This window comes from Budorcas taxicolor, chromosome 16 (assembly GCF_023091745.1).
Source record: "Budorcas taxicolor isolate Tak-1 chromosome 16, Takin1.1, whole genome shotgun sequence".
NCBI lineage: Eukaryota > Metazoa > Chordata > Mammalia > Artiodactyla > Bovidae > Budorcas > Budorcas taxicolor.
The window spans coordinates 35,984,469-36,004,543 of record NC_068925.1 but is presented as its reverse complement, the minus strand read 5'-3'; the positions used below and the strand labels follow the sequence as shown (position 1 = coordinate 36,004,543).

At 38.6% G+C, this 20,075-nt stretch overlaps 1 protein-coding gene across 1 annotated transcript in view; it reads left to right on the top strand.

The window, feature by feature from the left end:
- Positions 1 to 20,075, top strand: part of WDR64 (WD repeat domain 64) — a 124,563-nt gene that overhangs the window by 21,901 nt on the left and 82,587 nt on the right. Inside the window, exons 3-8 of the mRNA XM_052653988.1 lie at positions 1,071 to 1,173; positions 3,898 to 4,001; positions 6,902 to 6,931; positions 8,169 to 8,279; positions 11,460 to 11,674; positions 15,272 to 15,406. Of these exons, the coding sequence (XP_052509948.1) occupies positions 1,071 to 1,173; positions 3,898 to 4,001; positions 6,902 to 6,931; positions 8,169 to 8,279; positions 11,460 to 11,674; positions 15,272 to 15,406 (698 nt within the window). The remainder of the gene's footprint in view (positions 1 to 1,070; positions 1,174 to 3,897; positions 4,002 to 6,901; positions 6,932 to 8,168; positions 8,280 to 11,459; positions 11,675 to 15,271; positions 15,407 to 20,075) is intronic.

Genomic DNA, 20,075 nt, shown 5'->3' with positions numbered 1-20,075 from the left:
TAACAGACTGATTGGTCCCTCACGGACAGCTTCTTAGAAAGGCACACTCCCAGGCCTACAAGTCAGAACTGCACTTGAGTAAGATCCAGTGGTTCATATCCACACTTGAGTTTCAGAAGCTCATTCTGTTCATTTACTAACAAGACCAGCTAGTCTCAAGTTTATGAGAAATACAGTGTGTCATTAACCTCTAAGAACTTTATTTCTGCATATCATAAGACAACTGAAAAAATAGCTATCTCATGTTTCAAATTCCTTGGAATCACACAATCTTGACAATTTATTCACAAATAACAAGCACTTTATTTGTTCAAGATATTCTTTTTACAGTAATTGATTAATGCAATTCCTGGAGGGTAGGATTTGGAATAGCAAAATTCCAAAGTGAGTGAAAGTGTTAGTTTCTCAATTGTGTCCAACTCTTTGTGACCCCATAGACTGTAGCCTGCCAGGCTCCTCTGTCCATGGAATTCTCCAACAAGAATATTGGAATGGGTAACCATTCCCTTCTCCAGGGGATCTTCCTGACCCAGGGATCAGACTCGGGTTTTCTGAACTGCAGGCAGATTCTTAATTGCCTGAGCCACCAGGGAAAGCCCAACCTCCCCCCGACCCCCACCAATAAAGAAATGAAAAGTCTTGTTCAGGAAGATTTATGGAAAATGGGTAGGAGTTATTGGACAGTGGCAAAATTCAGCATTAGGGTTCTCAGTTGAGCACTGAGAACTGTCTGATGAAGACTGATTTGATTTCCAAGCATATGCCAGCTCCTAATTGAACTATCAGTCTGAGCAAGGACATCAGCCTGGGACATCAGTTTATCCATTGGAAAGAAAAATCTATAACTGCTCAAAACTGATGCCCATCAGCATGCAGTATGCTGAATAATATTAAACTGCCTCCTGATATTTATATCAGAAGTTCGTATTTATAAAGCAACGTGTTGATTGTTAATTCAAAGTAAGCCTTCAGATTCAACCGACATTAAATCTCTTACTCTATTAAATCTCTTACTCTACAGCCATTTCTGAGATACTGTGAGTGTTTCTCTGTGTTGTTTGGATTTTCAGATCTTTGGCTACTTTTCCTCTGAAGAAGAGTCTCTTATTAACCAAATGGATCAAGAAAATTTGGTTTTCCTCATTTCTAGAAAACAGCGAGTTGTAATTTCAGGTGATAATTTAATTTCCCTATCAAATTAACATGGGTTTTAATATTTTCTCAAAAATAAATAGTGGGAATACAACATTTCCATTGAACCATTTTCCATCTTATTTACTTGATCAGTAATTTATAACGAAAGGGGAGTGACAGTTGCAAATGCAGTATCAGAAGAAACTTGCGGTCGAATTGGAAATATTATTGTTGCTCTGAAGAACACTAAGTAGGGAATATAAGGAGGGAAAATTCCCATTTTTCAGAAACGGTTCAGATCTCAAGTTAAATGTCTCCACAATGTCACCTCAATAATGTGTGCTCCAGTACCAAATGGATCACTCACATTAAAAATATATATATATTCTTGAAATTGAATTTTCAAGTTTTCACTTATTAGAACTCTTCCCAAGCTCCCACCCTTGATTATCTTATGGAGGTTAGCATTAACACCTCTCAAACTGTGAATTTGGGTCAATAACAGCTCAGTTTGAGGTCTCCAGTTTAGATACGTCGTTTGCTTTAAAATTTGAGCCTGGGTCCCATGAACTCATTTCCCTGTCCACTACTGAAGCCATGGGTTTTCTTTCTTTTCTTCCCTCCAGGGAGGGAGAAGCCCAGGATGTGGAAAGGAATCCTCCAGAATCTGTCTCTGTCCTCAAGCATTTCATCTCAAATTCTGAGATGAAGGGCATAGTCCAGATCAAATCTGGTGTTCTTTAAAAAAGAAGAAAAAAAAAAAAATCCTGAACTTACGTCCGTCCTTTGTGAACAAAACCCACCCTGGCTTTTGACCCTTCCTTAGCCCAATGATAGAGCTCACCAGAGCCTAAACTCTGGGCTTCTCCGTGGCAACTGTCATCAAAGAACAGAAGCCAGGGAGCAGCGGTGATGCTGCTGTCATCACTTACTCAGGAGGGGCCAGTGACCAGGGGAGATGTATTTCTGGCCTCCTAAATTAGAATTTCAAAAGCATCTTTATAGATGGCTGTTGAGTTCTGTAACTTGTTTATTCACTCAACAAATATTTGTTAAGGTCTACTTTGTAAGCCAGGCTTCCCTGGTGGCTCAGTGGTAAAGAATCTGCCTGCCAACTCAGAAGACGTGGGTTCAGTCCCTGAGTTGGGAAGATCCCCTGGAGAAGGAAATGACAACCCACTCCAGTATTGCTGCCTGGAGAATTCCATGGACAGAGACGCCTAGCTGGCTACAGTCCATAGGGTTGCAAAAGAGCTGGACATGACTTAGTGACTAAATAACTTTGTGAACTAGGTGACTTTCTAAGTGCTGGGAACACAGCGGTGAACAAACAATCATAAATCCCTGACCTCATGGAATCTATATTCTAATAGGGGAAGAGACAGACAATTAAAAAAAAAAGTGAGTAAATTAAGTGCTATAGAAAAAAATAATAAAGTGAGCAGATTGTGGAGAAAAATAAAGCAGGAGTGAGGGAAGAAGTTGGTTTGGACATGCGAACATGTGTTGGGACTTTAAACAGGGTAGTTGGGAAAGACCTGGAGGAGATATGAGGGTAAAGCACACCCTCTAAGCTGGAGTGGAGTGGTGAGGGAGGGAGAATAGCAGAAGCGGGGGAGGTTAGAGAAGCATCAGCGGTGAGGGCACTGATGTCCAGGGCCTTGTGGCCACAATAAAGACTTCTGAGACAAAGCTGTGAGAGGGCCTGGCCTGAGTTACACTTCAGTGAATGTTCTGGCTTCTGTGACTAAAGTGGTCTATAGTGGGGAAGAAATGGAAGCAGAAAACATGATGGTGGCTTGGCATTAAAATATTCTCAACAGCTTTTGTGGTTTTTTTTTCATATTGACTCCTCCAAGGAGTCTTTTGGAATTTTTTTCCTAATTGCATGAAAATCCTGCAGGAAAATTTTCCTGCAGGAAAATCCATCCCCAACACCCTCTCAACCTCATTCCCCCAACCCTCCGACATTTTAATCTCTCAGATACTGTGTCTCTGCCTATGTACTGTATGTACATCCGAACTTTGACACAGAGAGTAAGAGTTGTTTACATGCCTTGCCTACCAAGAACCAATTTGTACCCTTTTGGAGAAAATAATTTCTCTGTTGAGAATGTGTGGGTAAGGCAGATAATACTGGAGTATGAAATTTGTTCCCTTGCTTTTCCTCTCTAAACATTTGCAATGATAAAAACTTGATTTAAATCATCCTGGGAAGAGGCTCAATATGTGTGGCTTTATCATTCAGCACATAGGCAAAGAAACATGAAAGTGTTTTCTCCAAAATGCATAAAGTAACAAAAAAGAACAGTATTAAGGCAGTTTCATTTTTTTTGCACTGGAAAGCCTGAGATAGTATTAAACTTTCGTTCTTTGTAAATTATATGGTGACAGTTCAAAGAAAGAATTCCTGAATGTGAAGATCTTTAAATAGAAATAATTCTAAAAGACATTTGGAAAACTCATTTCTCTGAAATGTGCACTTGAAGGTGGGGCTAGGTTGTGATCTTAACAACTTCTATGGGAAGTCATGGACCACGTTTAGTTGGAAAGCATTAAAAAGTCAGATTAGTATCTCTAAGGCTAATTAAAAAGCGATAATTGCTCATTTTTTTGGTTTTATTCTACTTTAGTTTTAAAGTAACTAGAGCCTTTCTAGCTTAACGTTGGTTGTTGCCTTTTTCTTTTCTGATTAAAACTCTTAACAAGTGACTTTTAGAGTCTTTACTGCTAGGAGCTGAAATGAGTGTGTGCCATTCACAGGGAGTAGAAGACGGGATGTAATTAAGTGCATTGTCAAGGTTCCTCATTTGGATTTACTAATAACAGCTTCTCAGAAAGGAATGATAACAGTCTTCAATAGCCAGGTAATTTGAGAGCTTGGCTTCCATCCTCTCTCCTACCTTTCTCTTTTGTTTTGTCTATGCATTACGCCTATGTATCAGATGCAGCAGAAACCATAACCATATTTAAGAATTATTACAAGAAACAAAGCCAGGTATTATTAAAACAAGAAGCTTGCTCAACCCCAGAGCAGCTTTTGAGAATTTAGTAACCACATTTGTCATTGTTCCTCAGGGTACCCTATTGAATCACGTGCATCAACACAATTAAAGGATGCCCTTAGATAATTTCTCAAATAAAATGATAAAAACTCACAAGTCAAGTGATTTTGTCATAATACTACCAAGTAATAAAAGGTTCCAACAAGAAACCTTGTGCTTGAGGCTTAAAAAAAGGCTCAGATGCTAGCTCCTCTATTTTGCCATCCTATATGGTAAGCAGGGAACTTAATGAGCCAACTTACATCTTTTCATGTCTCTTTTTCTCATATTTGTAAAATGAGGACAACAGGATCAGTCCCCTCACCCTCAGAGCACTATAGTGAACATCAAATGAGATAATGAATATGGAAACATTTTAGGGCATTATTATTATTAATGTCATTTCTTTCTAAATTTATGTTTTTGGATTTCTATTTTCAAAATATGAGCAATTGTAATGGAATATATGATGACATGATAAAATATGATCTAGACAAGTGTTTGGTGTTAAATATACAAAAATTGATTTAATTATTAATTTATTTTTAAGTAGAGTCAAGCTTTATACAAATAAAATATGTTTAAAATAATTATCACGTGATTAAAATTTCAACAATGATTTTCAGCCTTTCAGTGATTTTCATCACAGGCAGCCAGATTGCGTCAAAGAGGACCGCCTGCACCCAGAGGTGCAGCAGGAGATTCTGAGTACAGATGTGGATGGAGACTGGCTCCCCCTACCGAGCTCCACCACAGCTATGCATGTTATTTCTAGGCCCCAGTTCCTCCTTATCCAGACCAGAGAACATCTCTCCCTAGGTAGTTGTGCTGTTTGCATGATTTAATCAACATAAATCACTTAGCTTCGTTGTAAACCCTTGATATATAATGACAATTGTAATTATGAACAAATAATGTGAAAATAAAAATGGATTTGCCTCATTAAGTGGGCTTCTCTTGTGGCTCAGCTGGTAAAGAATCTGCCTGCAATGCAGGAGACCTGGGTTCGATCCCTGGGTTGGGAAGATTCCCTGGAGAAGGGAAAGGCTACCCACTCCAGTTTTCTGGCCTGGAGAATTCCATGGACTGTAGAGTCCACTGGGTCACAAAGAGTTGGACACTCACTCATTAAGCATGAAAACCTTCCTCAGTCTCTTTTTTTCTCTATGCATTATTATCCTTTTCCTTTTTTTACCTTTAATTCCTCAAAAATAGAACTAATATGGTATCTAAAGAAAAACAGTGAGAAGAAAAATTATGATGTTCATAATGAAATAGTTTAGGACTATGTGAAATAAATGAGATGGCATTATCAAATTTCCAGAGATGCATGTGTGTGTCTCTTTCTCTTTCATATACACAAAGGATTATGAAAATTTTAGAGCAGATAAGGGAATTTTAAAGTGACTTCCACTAAAGATGGAGAGAAATAGAAGAGGAATTTCTCTAATCCCTTTATTTTTTCCTTTCGAAAAAAGTCCCTGGTTGGAAAAGTATTTTTGAACTCTTCAGATGAAAGACAGTCTGTGATGACCACAACTAACAGTTCGAGTAATCTCTTTGATTCACATTTTCTTCTTTTCACCTAATCCATCCTTCTAGAAAGCCATTTTCTAAACTTTCCCAAATACCATTTGAGCATGCAAAAGAAACTAGGTCATTAATAAACTTCCGACCCTTACCTTTACCTTGGGAGCAGTTAACATGTCTAAAGGGTATAAGAGGGCTTACCTGGGGGCTCAGTGGTAAACAGCAAGTGCAAGAAACACAAGAGATGAGGGTTGGATCCTTGGGTGGGGAAAATGCTATGCAGAATGAAATGGCAATCCACTCCAGTATTCTTGCCTGGGAAATCCCACAGACAGAGGAGCCTGATGGGCTAGAGTCCACAGAGTCACAAAAGACTTAGACATGACTTAGCAACTAAACAACAACAAGGGTATAAGAGGCTGCTCATGCACTTACTAGCTCTCCTTAGATAAATCTATGATTCTTCACTAGTATAATACTTAGGATATTATAGTCACTTAATACATATTTATTGGGGCTTCCCTAGTGACTTAGATGGTAAAGAATCTGCCTGCAATGCAGAAGACCTGGGTTCAACCCCTGGGTTGGGAAGATCCCCTGGAGAAGAGAATGGCAACGTACTCCAGTAATCTTGCCTGGTGAGCTACAGTCCATGGGATCGCAAAGAGTAGGACATGACTGAAGGACCAACACATACACATATATTTATTGAATAAAAGAGAAAACCCACTAGATAGAATGTTCTTAAATCTCAGTAACTTGAGAGATAACTTTCAAATGAAATGCTTTTTTTTCTGTATCAATCTCTATTCATATTGACCTATTTACCATTCTTGCCATTTGCTGTTAGCATTATTTTGCAGTCCCAAATTTTAGTATCAGAAGTTACTCTGAATAGTTAAGGAATGTGAGGAAGTGTGCAAATAAAAGGAACAAAATAATTAATAAAGTTTAAGAGCACAGTAACTGGGCTTAAAGATAAGACACAGAGCATAAAGTTGCCCAAAGCGAACAGTGCATTATTCCACAGAGACAGGCTTTTCAGAAGCAGGAGGAACCAGAAGACTCACAGAAGGCAGAAATGACAATTGAGATTAAACCAAGGAGACACCATAGTGCTTTATAGCCAGCATTTTCGTCTTTAATCATAGTGCCAAGGGGGGTTCATTATTCTCTTCCTTTTTTTTTAATAGATGAAAGTTCAGACCAGTACCAATGTTACAGTAAGTACTTTTTAAAATTCTTAATCAAGTTAAGATGATTGATGATGATTCTTCCATAACTAATCAAAATCTCAGTGAAGAGCCTGAATAGGCTCTGAGAATAAGATATTTTCATAGGTTGTAGTTTCATCTTCATTGACTAGGATCCAAACTAAACCTTGAGCAACAGCAAAGAGGATACAGATCTTGTTTTCTAAGTTAATTTGCTTGGAAATTGATTATTCCCTGAAAGCTTCAATTTAAAAGCTTTGGCTGCTTTTCTAAGTGCTCACTATTAAGGAATGTTAAAAAAAAAAAAATGGGCAAAACCCACACATTGTGAGGACAAGGAATTAGTCAGTGATAGTTATTTGAAAACATTTAAAACTTGAAAACAGCATAAAAAACTTGAGTGCAATTTTGTAATTGATTTAATCCATATTACTAATTGGAACAGTAATCTTGTGGCAAATGTTGTAAATCTATGGTGACTTCCCACTGTAGAATCCGTGGCTTCCCATGGTGGCTTTATGAGGGACAGGGAATGGTTGGCTTTCACCTTGCCTGTATGCACTGAAATGCACTGAGATAACAGGCAGAGGAGTCTCTGAGTCTCTGTTTCTTAAACTTTCTTAAAATACCTAATGGGTTTTACAGAAGATTCAGGGCATACCTGGAGCACCTGGAGCAGTTTCTGGCACAGACACACTCACCAGTGGGAGCCTTTGTTCCTGTAACATCGTGTGCTGTCAGTGATAGTATGGGTCCAGGCCATGCCAACCTGGTGGCTTTTGGAAGGCATGAGGCAAACTTGTTGGCCTCAAGTTGATCCCTGACCAGATGATCACCAAGGTCTTATCCAGCTAAAAATGTTAAACATGAGGACAGGGCCCAAGAACTTGCTTAATCAGTGCTGTAAATCTAGTCCTACGTCCTATGAAGTGTTCTCATGTAGAAGAACAGTGCACAAAGATGATTGCTTGGCCAGTGGTTATGTGCTTCAGGGAGCTGTGCCAAGGCCCTGGCTGTGCCATTCTCCAGCTGATGGTGCTGAGAAACTCAGGGTAAAAGGGAAAAAGATGAGACCCTCTTGTCAAGACATCAAAAAAGAGATATTGTGTGGCTCCTCTGCAAATAAGGGGGCAAAATGGTGCTTTTAATGTAACTAATCTACTCCTTAGAAGCCAGTCATTATGTGATAGAACAAAACACAATATAGTCCAAAACGCAATATTCCGATTCCATCTTTTTCCATCAGGATACCTCCTGGATTACAGGATGTGATTACCTCTCACAGCTGAAACGAATTGTTGCTACTACTGAAAGGACCATTATTGTCTGGGATTATAAAGCTCAAGGGAACAGCCAGGTACTGTGTTAAGGGAAATACTCAAAGAAATTGGATTGTCTTTTCCATACAGGTAGGATAGGAGCAGCTCACTTTCTCTATTGAACATCAGTTTCCTCATATATAAAATGAAAGTGAAGTGAAAGTTGCTCAGTTGTGTCCGACTCTTTGCAACCCCATGGACTATACAGTCCATGGAATTCTCCAGGCCAGAATACTGGAGAGGGTAGCTGTTCCCTTCCCCAGAGGATCCTCCCAATCCAGAGATCGAACCCAGATCTCCAGGACTGCAGGCAGATTCTTTACCAGCTGAGCCACCAGGGAAGCCCATAAAATCAGGGGTTAACTATTAATAAAATAGTCTAGTCCAGCAATAATATTCTGAGCCTTAATTAAAAGGAAACATATTTTCATTTAGCGTATGTTTAATTTGTTTTGTTTTTGAGAGCGAGAGATTGACTAGTTCATTTCTCATTTTACACCTTTCTCTGAATCCAAGTATTATCTTTGATTATGCTCATGTTATCCAGTTCAGACTTTCCCTTCAGTCCAGCTTTATTTGGCAAGAGAATTACTAAAATCAAATACCTAATTGTGGCAAAAAAATCTAATGGGGTAGATGTTAATGTTAATCCTTTCAGTAAATGAAATGTTACAGCTTAACCAATTTACAGTATTTATTGAGCATCTACAGAAACAAAGAACATGTTCCCTGTACTGAAACAAAACTCAGCCTTGAGGAATCTTGTGAACAAACATAATATGTAATGCAATGGTTCAGAAAATTATAAAGCAAAAAAGAACAAGAGCTGAGGGAGAGGCAAGATCACTAAGAACTGGGGTTATTTAAATATGCTCTCAGGAAGCAGGCTGACTTTGAAGGACATGGAAGATTAAGAAATAATTTATCCTTCCTCTGTGCCATACTCATCTCAATGAAAAGTAAATTTCCTATGCTTGTCCCCAATATTGGCCAACTAATCCCTGGTGGCTCAGACGGTAAAGCGTCTGTCTACAATGCGGGAGACCTGGGTTTGATTCCTGTGTTGGGAAGTTCCCTGGAGAAGGAAAAGGCAACCCACTCCAGTACTCTTGCCTAGAAAATCCCATGGACGGAGGAACCTGGTGTCCATGGGGTCGCAAAGAGTCGGACACGACTGAGCGACTTCACTATCACTAATGATGCCAAGATGATTTTAAAGAAGACAGCTGTTTGCTTAATGTGTTTTAATATGAGATTTGTCACTCAGTTCAGTTCAGTCGCTCAGTTGTGTCCGACTCTTTGCAACCCCATGAATCGCACGCCAGGCCTCCCTGTCTATCACCAACTCCCGGAGTTCACTCAGGCTCACATCCATCAAGTCAGTGATGCCATCCAGCCATCTCATCCTCTGTCGTCCCCTTCTCCTCCTGCCCCCAATCCCTCCCAGCATCAGAGTCTTTTCCAATGAGTCAACTCTTCCCATCAGGTGGCCAAAGTACTGGAATTTCAGCTTCAACATCAGTCCTACCAATGAACACCCAGGAGTGATCTCCTTCAGAATGGACTGGTTGGATCTCCTTGCAGTCCAAGGGACTCTCGAGAGTCTTCTCCAACACCACAGTTCAAAAGTATCACTATCTCATGTCATATAGTTTGATTATAATCTCTTGCTTCTCACTCTCGTTTTCACTCTTGCTTTTCAATCTCATCGAAGCGTCTCTGAGACACACTGTGTTGAAAGCATCTTCTTCCATGCTTCAGTACCCCTGCTTCTTCTCTCTTTCCCTTCTCATATTACCCCCAAGATGGGTCATCTTTTAAATCTCTGTCCTTCAAAACTTGAATCTCAGGTAGATGCTATAGCCCTGCTTTACTCCCTTGCAGTGGCTAAGCACTGCTAGAGAAGAACTCAGAACCAACTATTTGGCATCGCTACAAAGTAAGGGTCTGCCACCTTACTTGAGCACTCAAGTGTCTTCTATCAACCTGTTTCTGATTCTTGCCAACTCACTTTCCCACTCCTGTCAAGTGTTCCCTTTCAGCAGATTAACTTCTTCCTGTTTCTGAGAATAGTGAGTCTGGAAGGTTTGTCCTCTTTCAACTTCCAGCCTTAGTTAAGCTTTAACTAAGAATGCAAAACTACTTCCTTCCTTTCTTTGTTCCTCTCTCTGAAAACAAAATCTGACACTCTCTGTATCCAACACCCCCCATCCTCTTCTGCCTTGTCCAGAACAAGGCTTCTTACCTTTCTCTTTTTTTGACATTATTCTCTTCTCCTAGGATCTTCCTTTTCAACCTCCTCTGAATCCTCCTCTTAACCAATTCAGATCCCAGATCCAAGGTCAACTTCCATGACCATGGGACCCAAAGTGACCTCTTCAGTAACTCTTTATCACAGCTCTCTGGCTTATTTTTTAAAGTGTACATCCCATTATCTGGAATTATCTGTCTTATTCATCTGTCTCCCCCAACTGGGATAGTAGTTCCACAAAGTCAGAAACTTTTGTTCATCACTAACAGCCAGTGCCTAGAATGGTTCTTGCCATACTGTAGGTGCTCAATAAATATTTGTTGAATGACTGAATGAACCTGTCAATGTTCAAGTTTTATTCATTCTATAGGAAACAAGAGAGATTTAAAAAATTTTAAATACTTTTTTCTTCTCTCTTAGGTAGAAACTAAGTTCTAGGAAAGCAATGGCTATATAGCTTAGTGAACCCAGTTTGATAATACAGAGCCAGCATGATAGACGCTTGCTGAATATTTCTGGATACATGTAGATGTTAGGACATTTTTATTCTTGTAAAGTAATAGGGACTTTGATATTAGATTTGCCTATTTACCAGTCATTTTTATTTCAATGGTCTTTTAACACCTGAACTTTTCTTTTGCTTCCTGTTAATATTGCCTTACAAATTCAAGAAAGGAATATGCATAGTAATATATCAGAAAATCTCATTATTTATTGGGCCAAAGATAGATACTTCACACTTTTCTCCAACAAAACACCCAAAAGCACAGTGTTGGGCTCACAGCAAGTGTTCATTAACTTCTACTTAGTTAACTTTGTTTTTTTCAAGTTCCTTTAACAGTGGGAGTATCTAAAATGAAAAACATCAGAAAAGTAAAATCTTATAAAGAATAAGAGCAATATTTAAATTTAATATTTAGATATTTAGAGCAACACAATAATATTTAAAGCGTTCTTCTGTTTCTAGGAAAACTATTTTGTCATAAAACCTATGGATCATTGCCTCCTCTGTGTGTGTGTAGTGTCTCTGCCTGACCAACTCTGCCGAGATGACATCCTCTTGGGGGATGATGGTGGTTTTGTGAGCAAATTCACAGTAAATAGTGAAGACTTTGGATTAAAGCAGGCAAAGTCAAAAAAAAGATTACAGAATCAGGTCTTAGACTCAAAGAACTTCAGAAGGTAAGGATATTATATGGGTATTCCAATAGTTTTAATATAGACATTGTTCAAGTATTTATATAATGAAAATAATATGCCAGACCCCATGGTAGATATTTTAAATACAAAGCTGAAAAAGAATTTCTTTTTTGTTTTTTTTTTCACCTCAAGGGACTTCCATTATAACAGGGAAGACAGGAAAATCAGCAACTGAAATCCTTATTTCAAATGCTATTGACAGTTAAAATCTATAGATACTTGAATGAATTAAAGAGTTCAATGAAAAATTAAATCATAAAAAAGGAAAAGGTACATATAACTGTTTACTAGTATTTAAATATGCAAGAAGGTTCTAAACATAAAACCAATGGATACAGGACTCAAAAAGTTTGATAGATTTGACTATACACAAAATCAAAAGATAATATCTTGAAAATAAATAGCAAACTGGGATAAATATAAAAATATGACAGACAGTGGGTTACTAATCTTTAATAGGTATTAGAATTCAGTTAAAAAATAATAATTTCTCAAGATAAAAATTGGCAAAGATGATGAACAGATTATTTACACACATACCCACACAGTAGAAATAGTCAATGAAAGTTTCAAACTGATCATCAGGCAAAAATGCTAACAACAGATGTCTCCAGCTGATGAGATTATGAGTGACTTCTATTGTCTTCTTTATAACTGTAGTGTTTTTGAAGTTTTTAGAGTAAGGTATATATTAATTTTATTAGCAGAAAAACAGACTTTTTACTAAATACAACCTTTTTATTAATCAAAGAAGTGCAACTTAAAGTCATATACAACTTCTCACTTATAAAATTAGAAAAGATTAAAAATGGGTACAATGCTGTGAGATAGGCATTCTCGCTTAGTGCTTGTGGTAAAAAAATGAATTGAATCCCTTTCTGGAAAGCAGTTTGTGCAGATGCATCAAGGATCTTAAAAAACATTTATACATTGAGACCTGTGATCCCCATGTGTTTAAAAATTTAAGCATGATTATCACAGCATTATTTCTAATAATGAAACATCCAGTGTCCAACAATAGGGGAATGATTAATTTAAATAAGGAACCATTTAAATAAATAATTCATGCATTATATAAATGTTTAATATAATATAAATTCTATAAGTATATTTACATATTTTAAAAGTGTCTATACATGTGTAATATATTTATATGTAAAATACATTTTTATCAGAGTCCTAAGAAATATTTAAGGCATCAAAGGCATGCAATAAATCACAGTATAACCATATTAGAGGATGCCATGCATCCCCATTAAATTATGTTTTGAAAAATATTTAATAATATGGAAAATATTCATAATATAATATGAAGTAAAAAACTTTTGTTTTTCTATGTACATTTGAATCTATTTTAATTTAAAAAACACACAGATACCCATATGTATATGTGTCCGTGTGTGTCTGTGTACTTCTACGTAGAAAGAAAAATGATGAATGGAAATATACCCAAAGATTAACAATGATTCTCTTTGGAACCTAAGAGAAGTGACTTTTATTTTCTTCTTTATGTTTTTCTACTTTCTAAATTTTGTACAAACAAAATTTTTCTTTCACAATAAGAAAAAACCTTAAAAATACAGGATTATATTTTGTTATTAATATAGCAAATGTTTTAACCCAGAGTGAGAATATGTAATTAAAAGCTCATTTACAGCTATTGCTACAACAGGATTAAAACTAGTCCATTGCTGAAACCCTAAGAATGACATAATACTTGTCTGGCTCCATTTTCCATCTTTCAAATATGAACAGTATGACTTAGTTCCACCAAAGTACTAGCCTCTAATGGGAGACTTTCCCAAAATATGATGGGCTGTTCTATCCATTATCAAGCACTTTATTCCTATTATGACAGGCTCTTAGATGCCGAGACATGAATCTTCTCTTTACTGAGATATGTGTCTGCTGTTGCTGCTGTTTAGTCACTAAGCAGTGTTTGATTCTTTGAGACTCTGTGGACTGTAGCTCACCAGGCTCCTCTGTCCATGGGATTTCCCAGGCAAGAATATTGGAGTGGTTGCCATTTCTTTTTTCAGAGGGTCTTCCTTACCCAGGGATCAAAACCAAGTCTCCTGCATTGGCAGGTGGGTTCTTTACCATTGAGACACCTGGGCATGACTTAAATTATTTGAGACTGAAGTATACACGGTGGCTCAGACAGTAAAAAATCTGCCTGCAGTGCACAAGACCTGGGTTTGATCCCTGGGTTGGGAAGATCCCCTGGAGGAGGGCATGGCAACCCACCCCAGTATTCTTGCCTAGAGAATCCCCATGGATAGAGGAGCCTGGTGGACTGCAGTCCATGGGGTTGCAAAGAGTTGGGCATGACTAAGCCACTAAGCACACACACACACACACACACACACACACATACATACATACATAGGCTGAGTGTTGAGGCAAAACATTGTAGAAATTGAAAAAAGTAGCCAGTATCCAGAGTTCAAAATTTAACACAATGTGACATGGAAAAAAGAAATCTCCCTCTTCACTCTGTTTAATCCAATATTGTCAAACTTTCCTGCCTTGAGTTATAATCATGTTTATTTCTCAACTACAATCTAAGAAACTTGATGGTAAGGATTTTACATTAATCATCTTTATGTCCTCAGTACCTAGGATTGAGGCCATAAAGCTCAACCAGTGTTTTTGACTGAGGAAACAAATACACTGGCTTCCCTGGTGGCTCAGCAGGTAAAGGAGCCACCTGCAATGCAGGAGATGCAGGAGATATGGGTTTTATCTTTGGGAGCATGGCAACCCACTTCAGTACTCTTGCCTGGGAAATCCCATGGACAGAGGAGCCTGCTGGGCTACAGTCCATGGGGTCGCGAAGAGTCGGATGCAACTGAAGCGACTGAGCACAGACACGGCACCCATGTGACGGTTGTCCTAGCCTCAGCTTCACCAGTGATCTGGGATTGCAAAATTCCTTGTTCTTCAGTTTTGAATGTACTCATGGGAAAGATGAAAATGAATTGACTCACAGAAGATAAAAAATATTATAAAACAGTCTTCTGTTTGCTTGATCAGAATGTTTTCAATAGGGTAAGGATGATAGTGGCTTCCCTGGTGGTTCAGTGGTAAAGAATCTACCTGCCAATGCAGGAAATTCAGGTTTGATCCCTGCTTTGGGAAGATCCTATGGAGAAGGAAACGGCTACCCACTCTAGTATTTTTGCCTGGGAAATTCCAGGGATAGAGGAGCTTGGGAGGTCATAGTCCATGGGTTCGCAAATGAGTTGAACATGACTTAGCTATTAAACAACAGCAACAAAAGATGACAGGGTTAATATTGGACAGAAATTCATCTTGATTAAAATTTAATTCTGAATCTATAGCTCAAAATCTGATAACAAACTTTTATTTTTTATTTTAAAATATGCTAGATGATGAAAATGTAGTTAAACAGTTGAAAGTTGCACAACGCATAGGAAACTGTTAATACATGGAGGCTTTACTATAGCTCAGAGTTGCAATTTGGTTAAAGTAAAAGTGAAATACCAAATAGAAATTCAACATGATGTGTCTGTGAGTCTAACATAATCCCCCCCTTTTTTTTCTTGTAATTCCCAGTGTTAAAAGGAAGCTACATAATGACTGGGTAATGAAAATTAGATATATTCCAGCCTTAAATTGCTTTGGATCCTGCTCCTTAGACAATGTTCATTCATTAGTTTTGGAATCCTTGAAAAGAATTGAGGATAATTTGTAAGTACAATTGTTTATATACATAAACATTTTGTGACTTTCAGGTGTTTTCCTTAAACTCACGGCAGCCTTGGAGCTTTTAAATTGGTTTTTAGAAGAATCAGATGTTAAATATCCCATTTGTTCAACAAGATTAATTAGATTTTTCAGAAGGCAGTTGAAGTTATACAAATATGAACATGATTTCTCTTTTCTTAGAAGCAATTCTGCTCATTTGTTGTTTATTGCTGTATTCTATTAAAATAAATCAATGTTGATATATCTATTTTTTCCAAATATAATTCTATTGGTAAAACTTTATACTTTAAAAATCATTCTCATAGGTCAATTGACTAGCCAATTACCTATGAGTATCTGTAGCACAATCATCATGTTTCATGTTTAATAAATACACAAAATGGCTTTCTTATAGACAGGTGAGTTTGAATAGTGTATAATCTTAGTTCCTCCCTAGTTAAATATTTATTAATAGTTATATTGATGTATAGCAAGGTTATACTAGTATATAGTAACTATAAAACAGCCATTGTATTTTTTAAAGAGAGATATACCTACAGCATGTATACACCTCAAAAATGTTATGCTAGGTGACAGAAGCCAGACACAAAAGACGGCATATAAAGAATTCCATTTAAAGGAAATGCCCAGAAAAAACAAATTGATGGAAACAGAAAGTAGTAGATTAGTGGATGCCTGGGAGCAGGGGGGAGTAGGGATCCCAAGTGGGCATGAGAGAACTTTCTGGGATTAGGGAAGGCTGAAGAAGAAAGAAATCACATGATCACATCAATAGATGCACAAAAAGCACTTGACAAAATCCAACACCCATTCCTGATAAAAACTCTCAATCTGGACATAGTCATTATACAAGTTTTAGAGAAATATCTCAAAATGGATCATATACCCAAAGATAAAATGAAAAACTATAAAACTCCTAGAAGAAAATCCAGATGACTTTGGGTTTGGCAATAACATTTAAGATACAACTGCATGAAAGAAATCATTGGCAAACCAGACTTCATTCAAATTAAAAATTCTGTTTTGAAAAAGACACCATCAAGAGAACAAGAAGACAGGCCCTAGATTAGGAGAAAATATTTGCAAAACATGTATGTGATAAAGAAGAGTTATCCAAAATACACAAAGAACTCTTATAATACAACAATGAAGCAACCTGATTGAACAATAAGCAAAAGATCTGAGCAGACACATTACCAAAGAAGGTATACAGATGGCAATAAGTATATGAAAAGATGTTTCACATCGTACATCACTAGAGAAATGCAAACTAAAGTCACAATGAGATATCATTACACACCTACAAGTGCCCAGCATCCAAAACACTGATATCAAATGCTGGCAAGAATATGGAACAATAGGAACTCTCATTCAGTGCTTCTGGGAATGTAAAATGAGCACAGCCACCTTGGAAGATAGTTTGGCAGTATTACTGATCACCCTCCCTAAAACTCTATTCTCTTGGCTTCTGGGAAGCCAGAGTTTTCTCCCAGTATCTTATGTTTGTTCTTTTCCCTTGTGATTTCTCTTTTTGCATCTGCTATTTTTGTGGTGGCATTCTCCGGAGTTTTGTCCTTAACCAACCTTAATAGTCACTTTCTATGCAAATCTTGGGCTATTTTCCTCTATCCCAATATACTAATACTTGTATACTGATGAAACCCAAGCTGTCTTGAAACTAGACTTACTTATACCTACTCACCATGTCCACCTAGATATCTCATAGCCCCTTAAATTTATTGTTCATAGCTAAATTTTACTTCCCTCACCTTTTAATCTATGCCTTTTATAGCATTTTAACTTTTCTTGGTAGCACTGAAATGGTGCACCTCAGAATGAGACTTGACCCCATGTAGTGGGATGCGAACTCAGGCTAAAGCCAGATTGGGACCTGAACTCACGATTTTTTAATTAGAATCACTCTCCTGGTGTCAGGACTTACTGTGGCTCAGGTTCTTTGTGCCTAAGTACAGAAGGAATTCAGTGAGAGGCAAAGTGATAGGCAAGAAGTAGATTTACTAACATAGGACACTTGTGAGAAATGCAAACAGGCTGGCGGAACTCTGCCCTGAGGATTAAGTGAGCTACATTTTTATAATCAAAGGAAAGTGAGGGAGGGGGAAAAGACTGCCTTCTTCCTCATTCTTCAAGTAGATGCCAGGCTTACATCACTAGCTCCTCATTCCTATTGGGTGGGAGAGTGTCTGACCATATGAGGTCAAACTAGGACTGTCATGGTGCTAAGTCACTTCAGTCGTGTCCGACTCTGTGCGACCCCATGGACGGCAGCCTACCAGGCTCCCCCGTCCCTGGGATTCTCCAGACAAGAACACGGGAGTGGGTTGCCATTTCCTTCTCCAATGCATGAAAGTGAAAAGTGAAAGTGAAGCTGCTCAGTCGTGTCTGACCCTCAGCGATCCCATGGACTGCAGCCCACCAGGCTCCTCTGTCCATGGGATTTTCCAGGCAAGAGTACTGGAGTGGGGCGCCATTGGACTGTCATAGTGCTTATTCAAATCAGCTGAAAGGTGGTAACATTTTTTTCTTTCACTTAATGACTCGGGGCATATCTCACACTTTATAGTTAAGCAGGCGTGCTTTATTCCACAAAGATCCGATAGCTTTCTTGAGTGATCATTAAATTACAGGGGTCTCCCATCTATTAGGACAAGTTGTACTTGGTCCGAGTTTATAGTATAATCTCTTTGTAATCTCTCTGTGTGTTAGTTGCTCCGTCATGTCTGACTCTTTGGGACCTCATTGACTGTAGCCAGCCAGGCTCCTCTGTCCATGGAATTCTCTGGGCAAGAATACTGGAGTGGGTTGCCATTCCCTTTTCCAGGGGATCTTCCCAAGGGATTGAACCCGAGTCTCCTGCATTGCAGGCAGATTCTTTACCATTTGAGCCACCAGAGAAGCACAGCTGTTTCTTCACCTAATACAAAATCATTTGTTAAGAAGGGTCTCCCATACATTAATTCATAGGGACTGCATCTTAGCTTTTCTTTGGGGGCTGCCCTTATTCTCATTAGAGTAATTGGTAATATTTGGACTCAGTTTTCTTGAGTCTCTTGGCATAATTTGGCTATAGTTCACTTCCAAGTATCATTCATTTTTTTCCACTTTCCCTGAGGATTGGGGTCTCTATGCTGTATGAAGGGAGTACTTTCCCCCAGGGTTTTAGCTACTTGTTGGGGCATTTTAGAGGTAAATTCAGAGGTATCACTTTGTATAGATTGAGGTAATCCAAAATGGGATTATCTCCTTAAGCAAGTGTTTTGTTACCTCTGAGGCCTGTTCTCTGTGTGGGAAAAACCTCTACCCATCCAGGGAATGTCTATCACTACCAATAAATATTTGTATCATCTGGACTTGGGCATGTGAGTCATGATAGTATAAGGATGAGGCACAATAGAGTAGATGGATTCCATTGCTTCATTAACAGTCCTTAGATCTTGTACAAATTGATATTCCCTAGTGGGTTTGAAAATGTGTTCCTGGTGGCTCAGTTGGTCAAGAGTCCACCTGCAATGCGGGAGACCTGGGTTCAATCCCTGGGTTGGAAAGATCCTCTGGAGGAGGGCATGGCAATCCACTCTGGTATCCATGCCTCAAGAATCCCCATGGACAGAGGAGCCTGGAGGGCTACAGTCCATGGGATCACAAAGAGCTGAACATGACCGATCAACTTTCACTTTCAATACTGACATATTACATGGTGACTGACAGAGTACCATCAATCCATCCAAAAGTTATTCCTTTACTAAGGGAAAAGATTCCTCTCTGTGCCTCTGGTTTTAGGGGGTATTGCTTTTTGCAGGGATATTCCTGCCCAGGTCTTAACTTAATAACCACCGGCTGGATATTTTTCGTCAAGCCTGGAACCTCCATACTCCACACTCCAGGGTCTACTAAGGGTTTCATATCAGCTTCAATCTGTTCCTTTTCACTTTCCGTTAGAACCATTTGGTGATGAGGGTGATCTCCTTGCTCCTCCAGAAACAGAGTGGTCCCTAATTTAGTTAATAAATCTCTCCCTGTTAAAGGGATGGGACAATCAGGCACAAACAGAATGTGAAGACAATTAGCCACTGATGTTTCACAGAAGGGGTTCCAGGAAACCATGCCCTTGTCTCTTCCCTGACACTCTGTTGTTGTTTAGTTGCTAAGTCATGTCTGACTCTTGCAACCCCATGGACTATAGCCTGCCAGGCTCCTCTGTCCATGGAGTTTTCCAGGCAAGAACACTGGAGTGAGTTGCCATTTCTGATCTTCCTGACCCAGGGATCAAACTCAAGTCTCCTGCACTGGTAGGTGAATTCTTTTTTGACCACTGAGCCACCAGGGAAGCCCTGACACTCCATTACATATTCCTTATGATTGCTAAGGTTTCCAACCCTTTTGGTTGTTATGGAGAAGGTTGCAATAGTGTTTACAAGAAATTCTATCAAATGGCCCACCACATCAATGATCACTCATGGCTCAACATTTGTTATGTAGATAGTATCTCTAGGCAGAGAAGCTTTCAGCCTTGAGCCCTGTCAGTCTTTTGATTGTGAAACCATTAGTGGTCCTCAGTGGTCACTCTCTGGCATCCGGGACATTCCCTCTTCCAATGTTCTGGCTGTTTGCAAAGGCATGTTAATTGCCA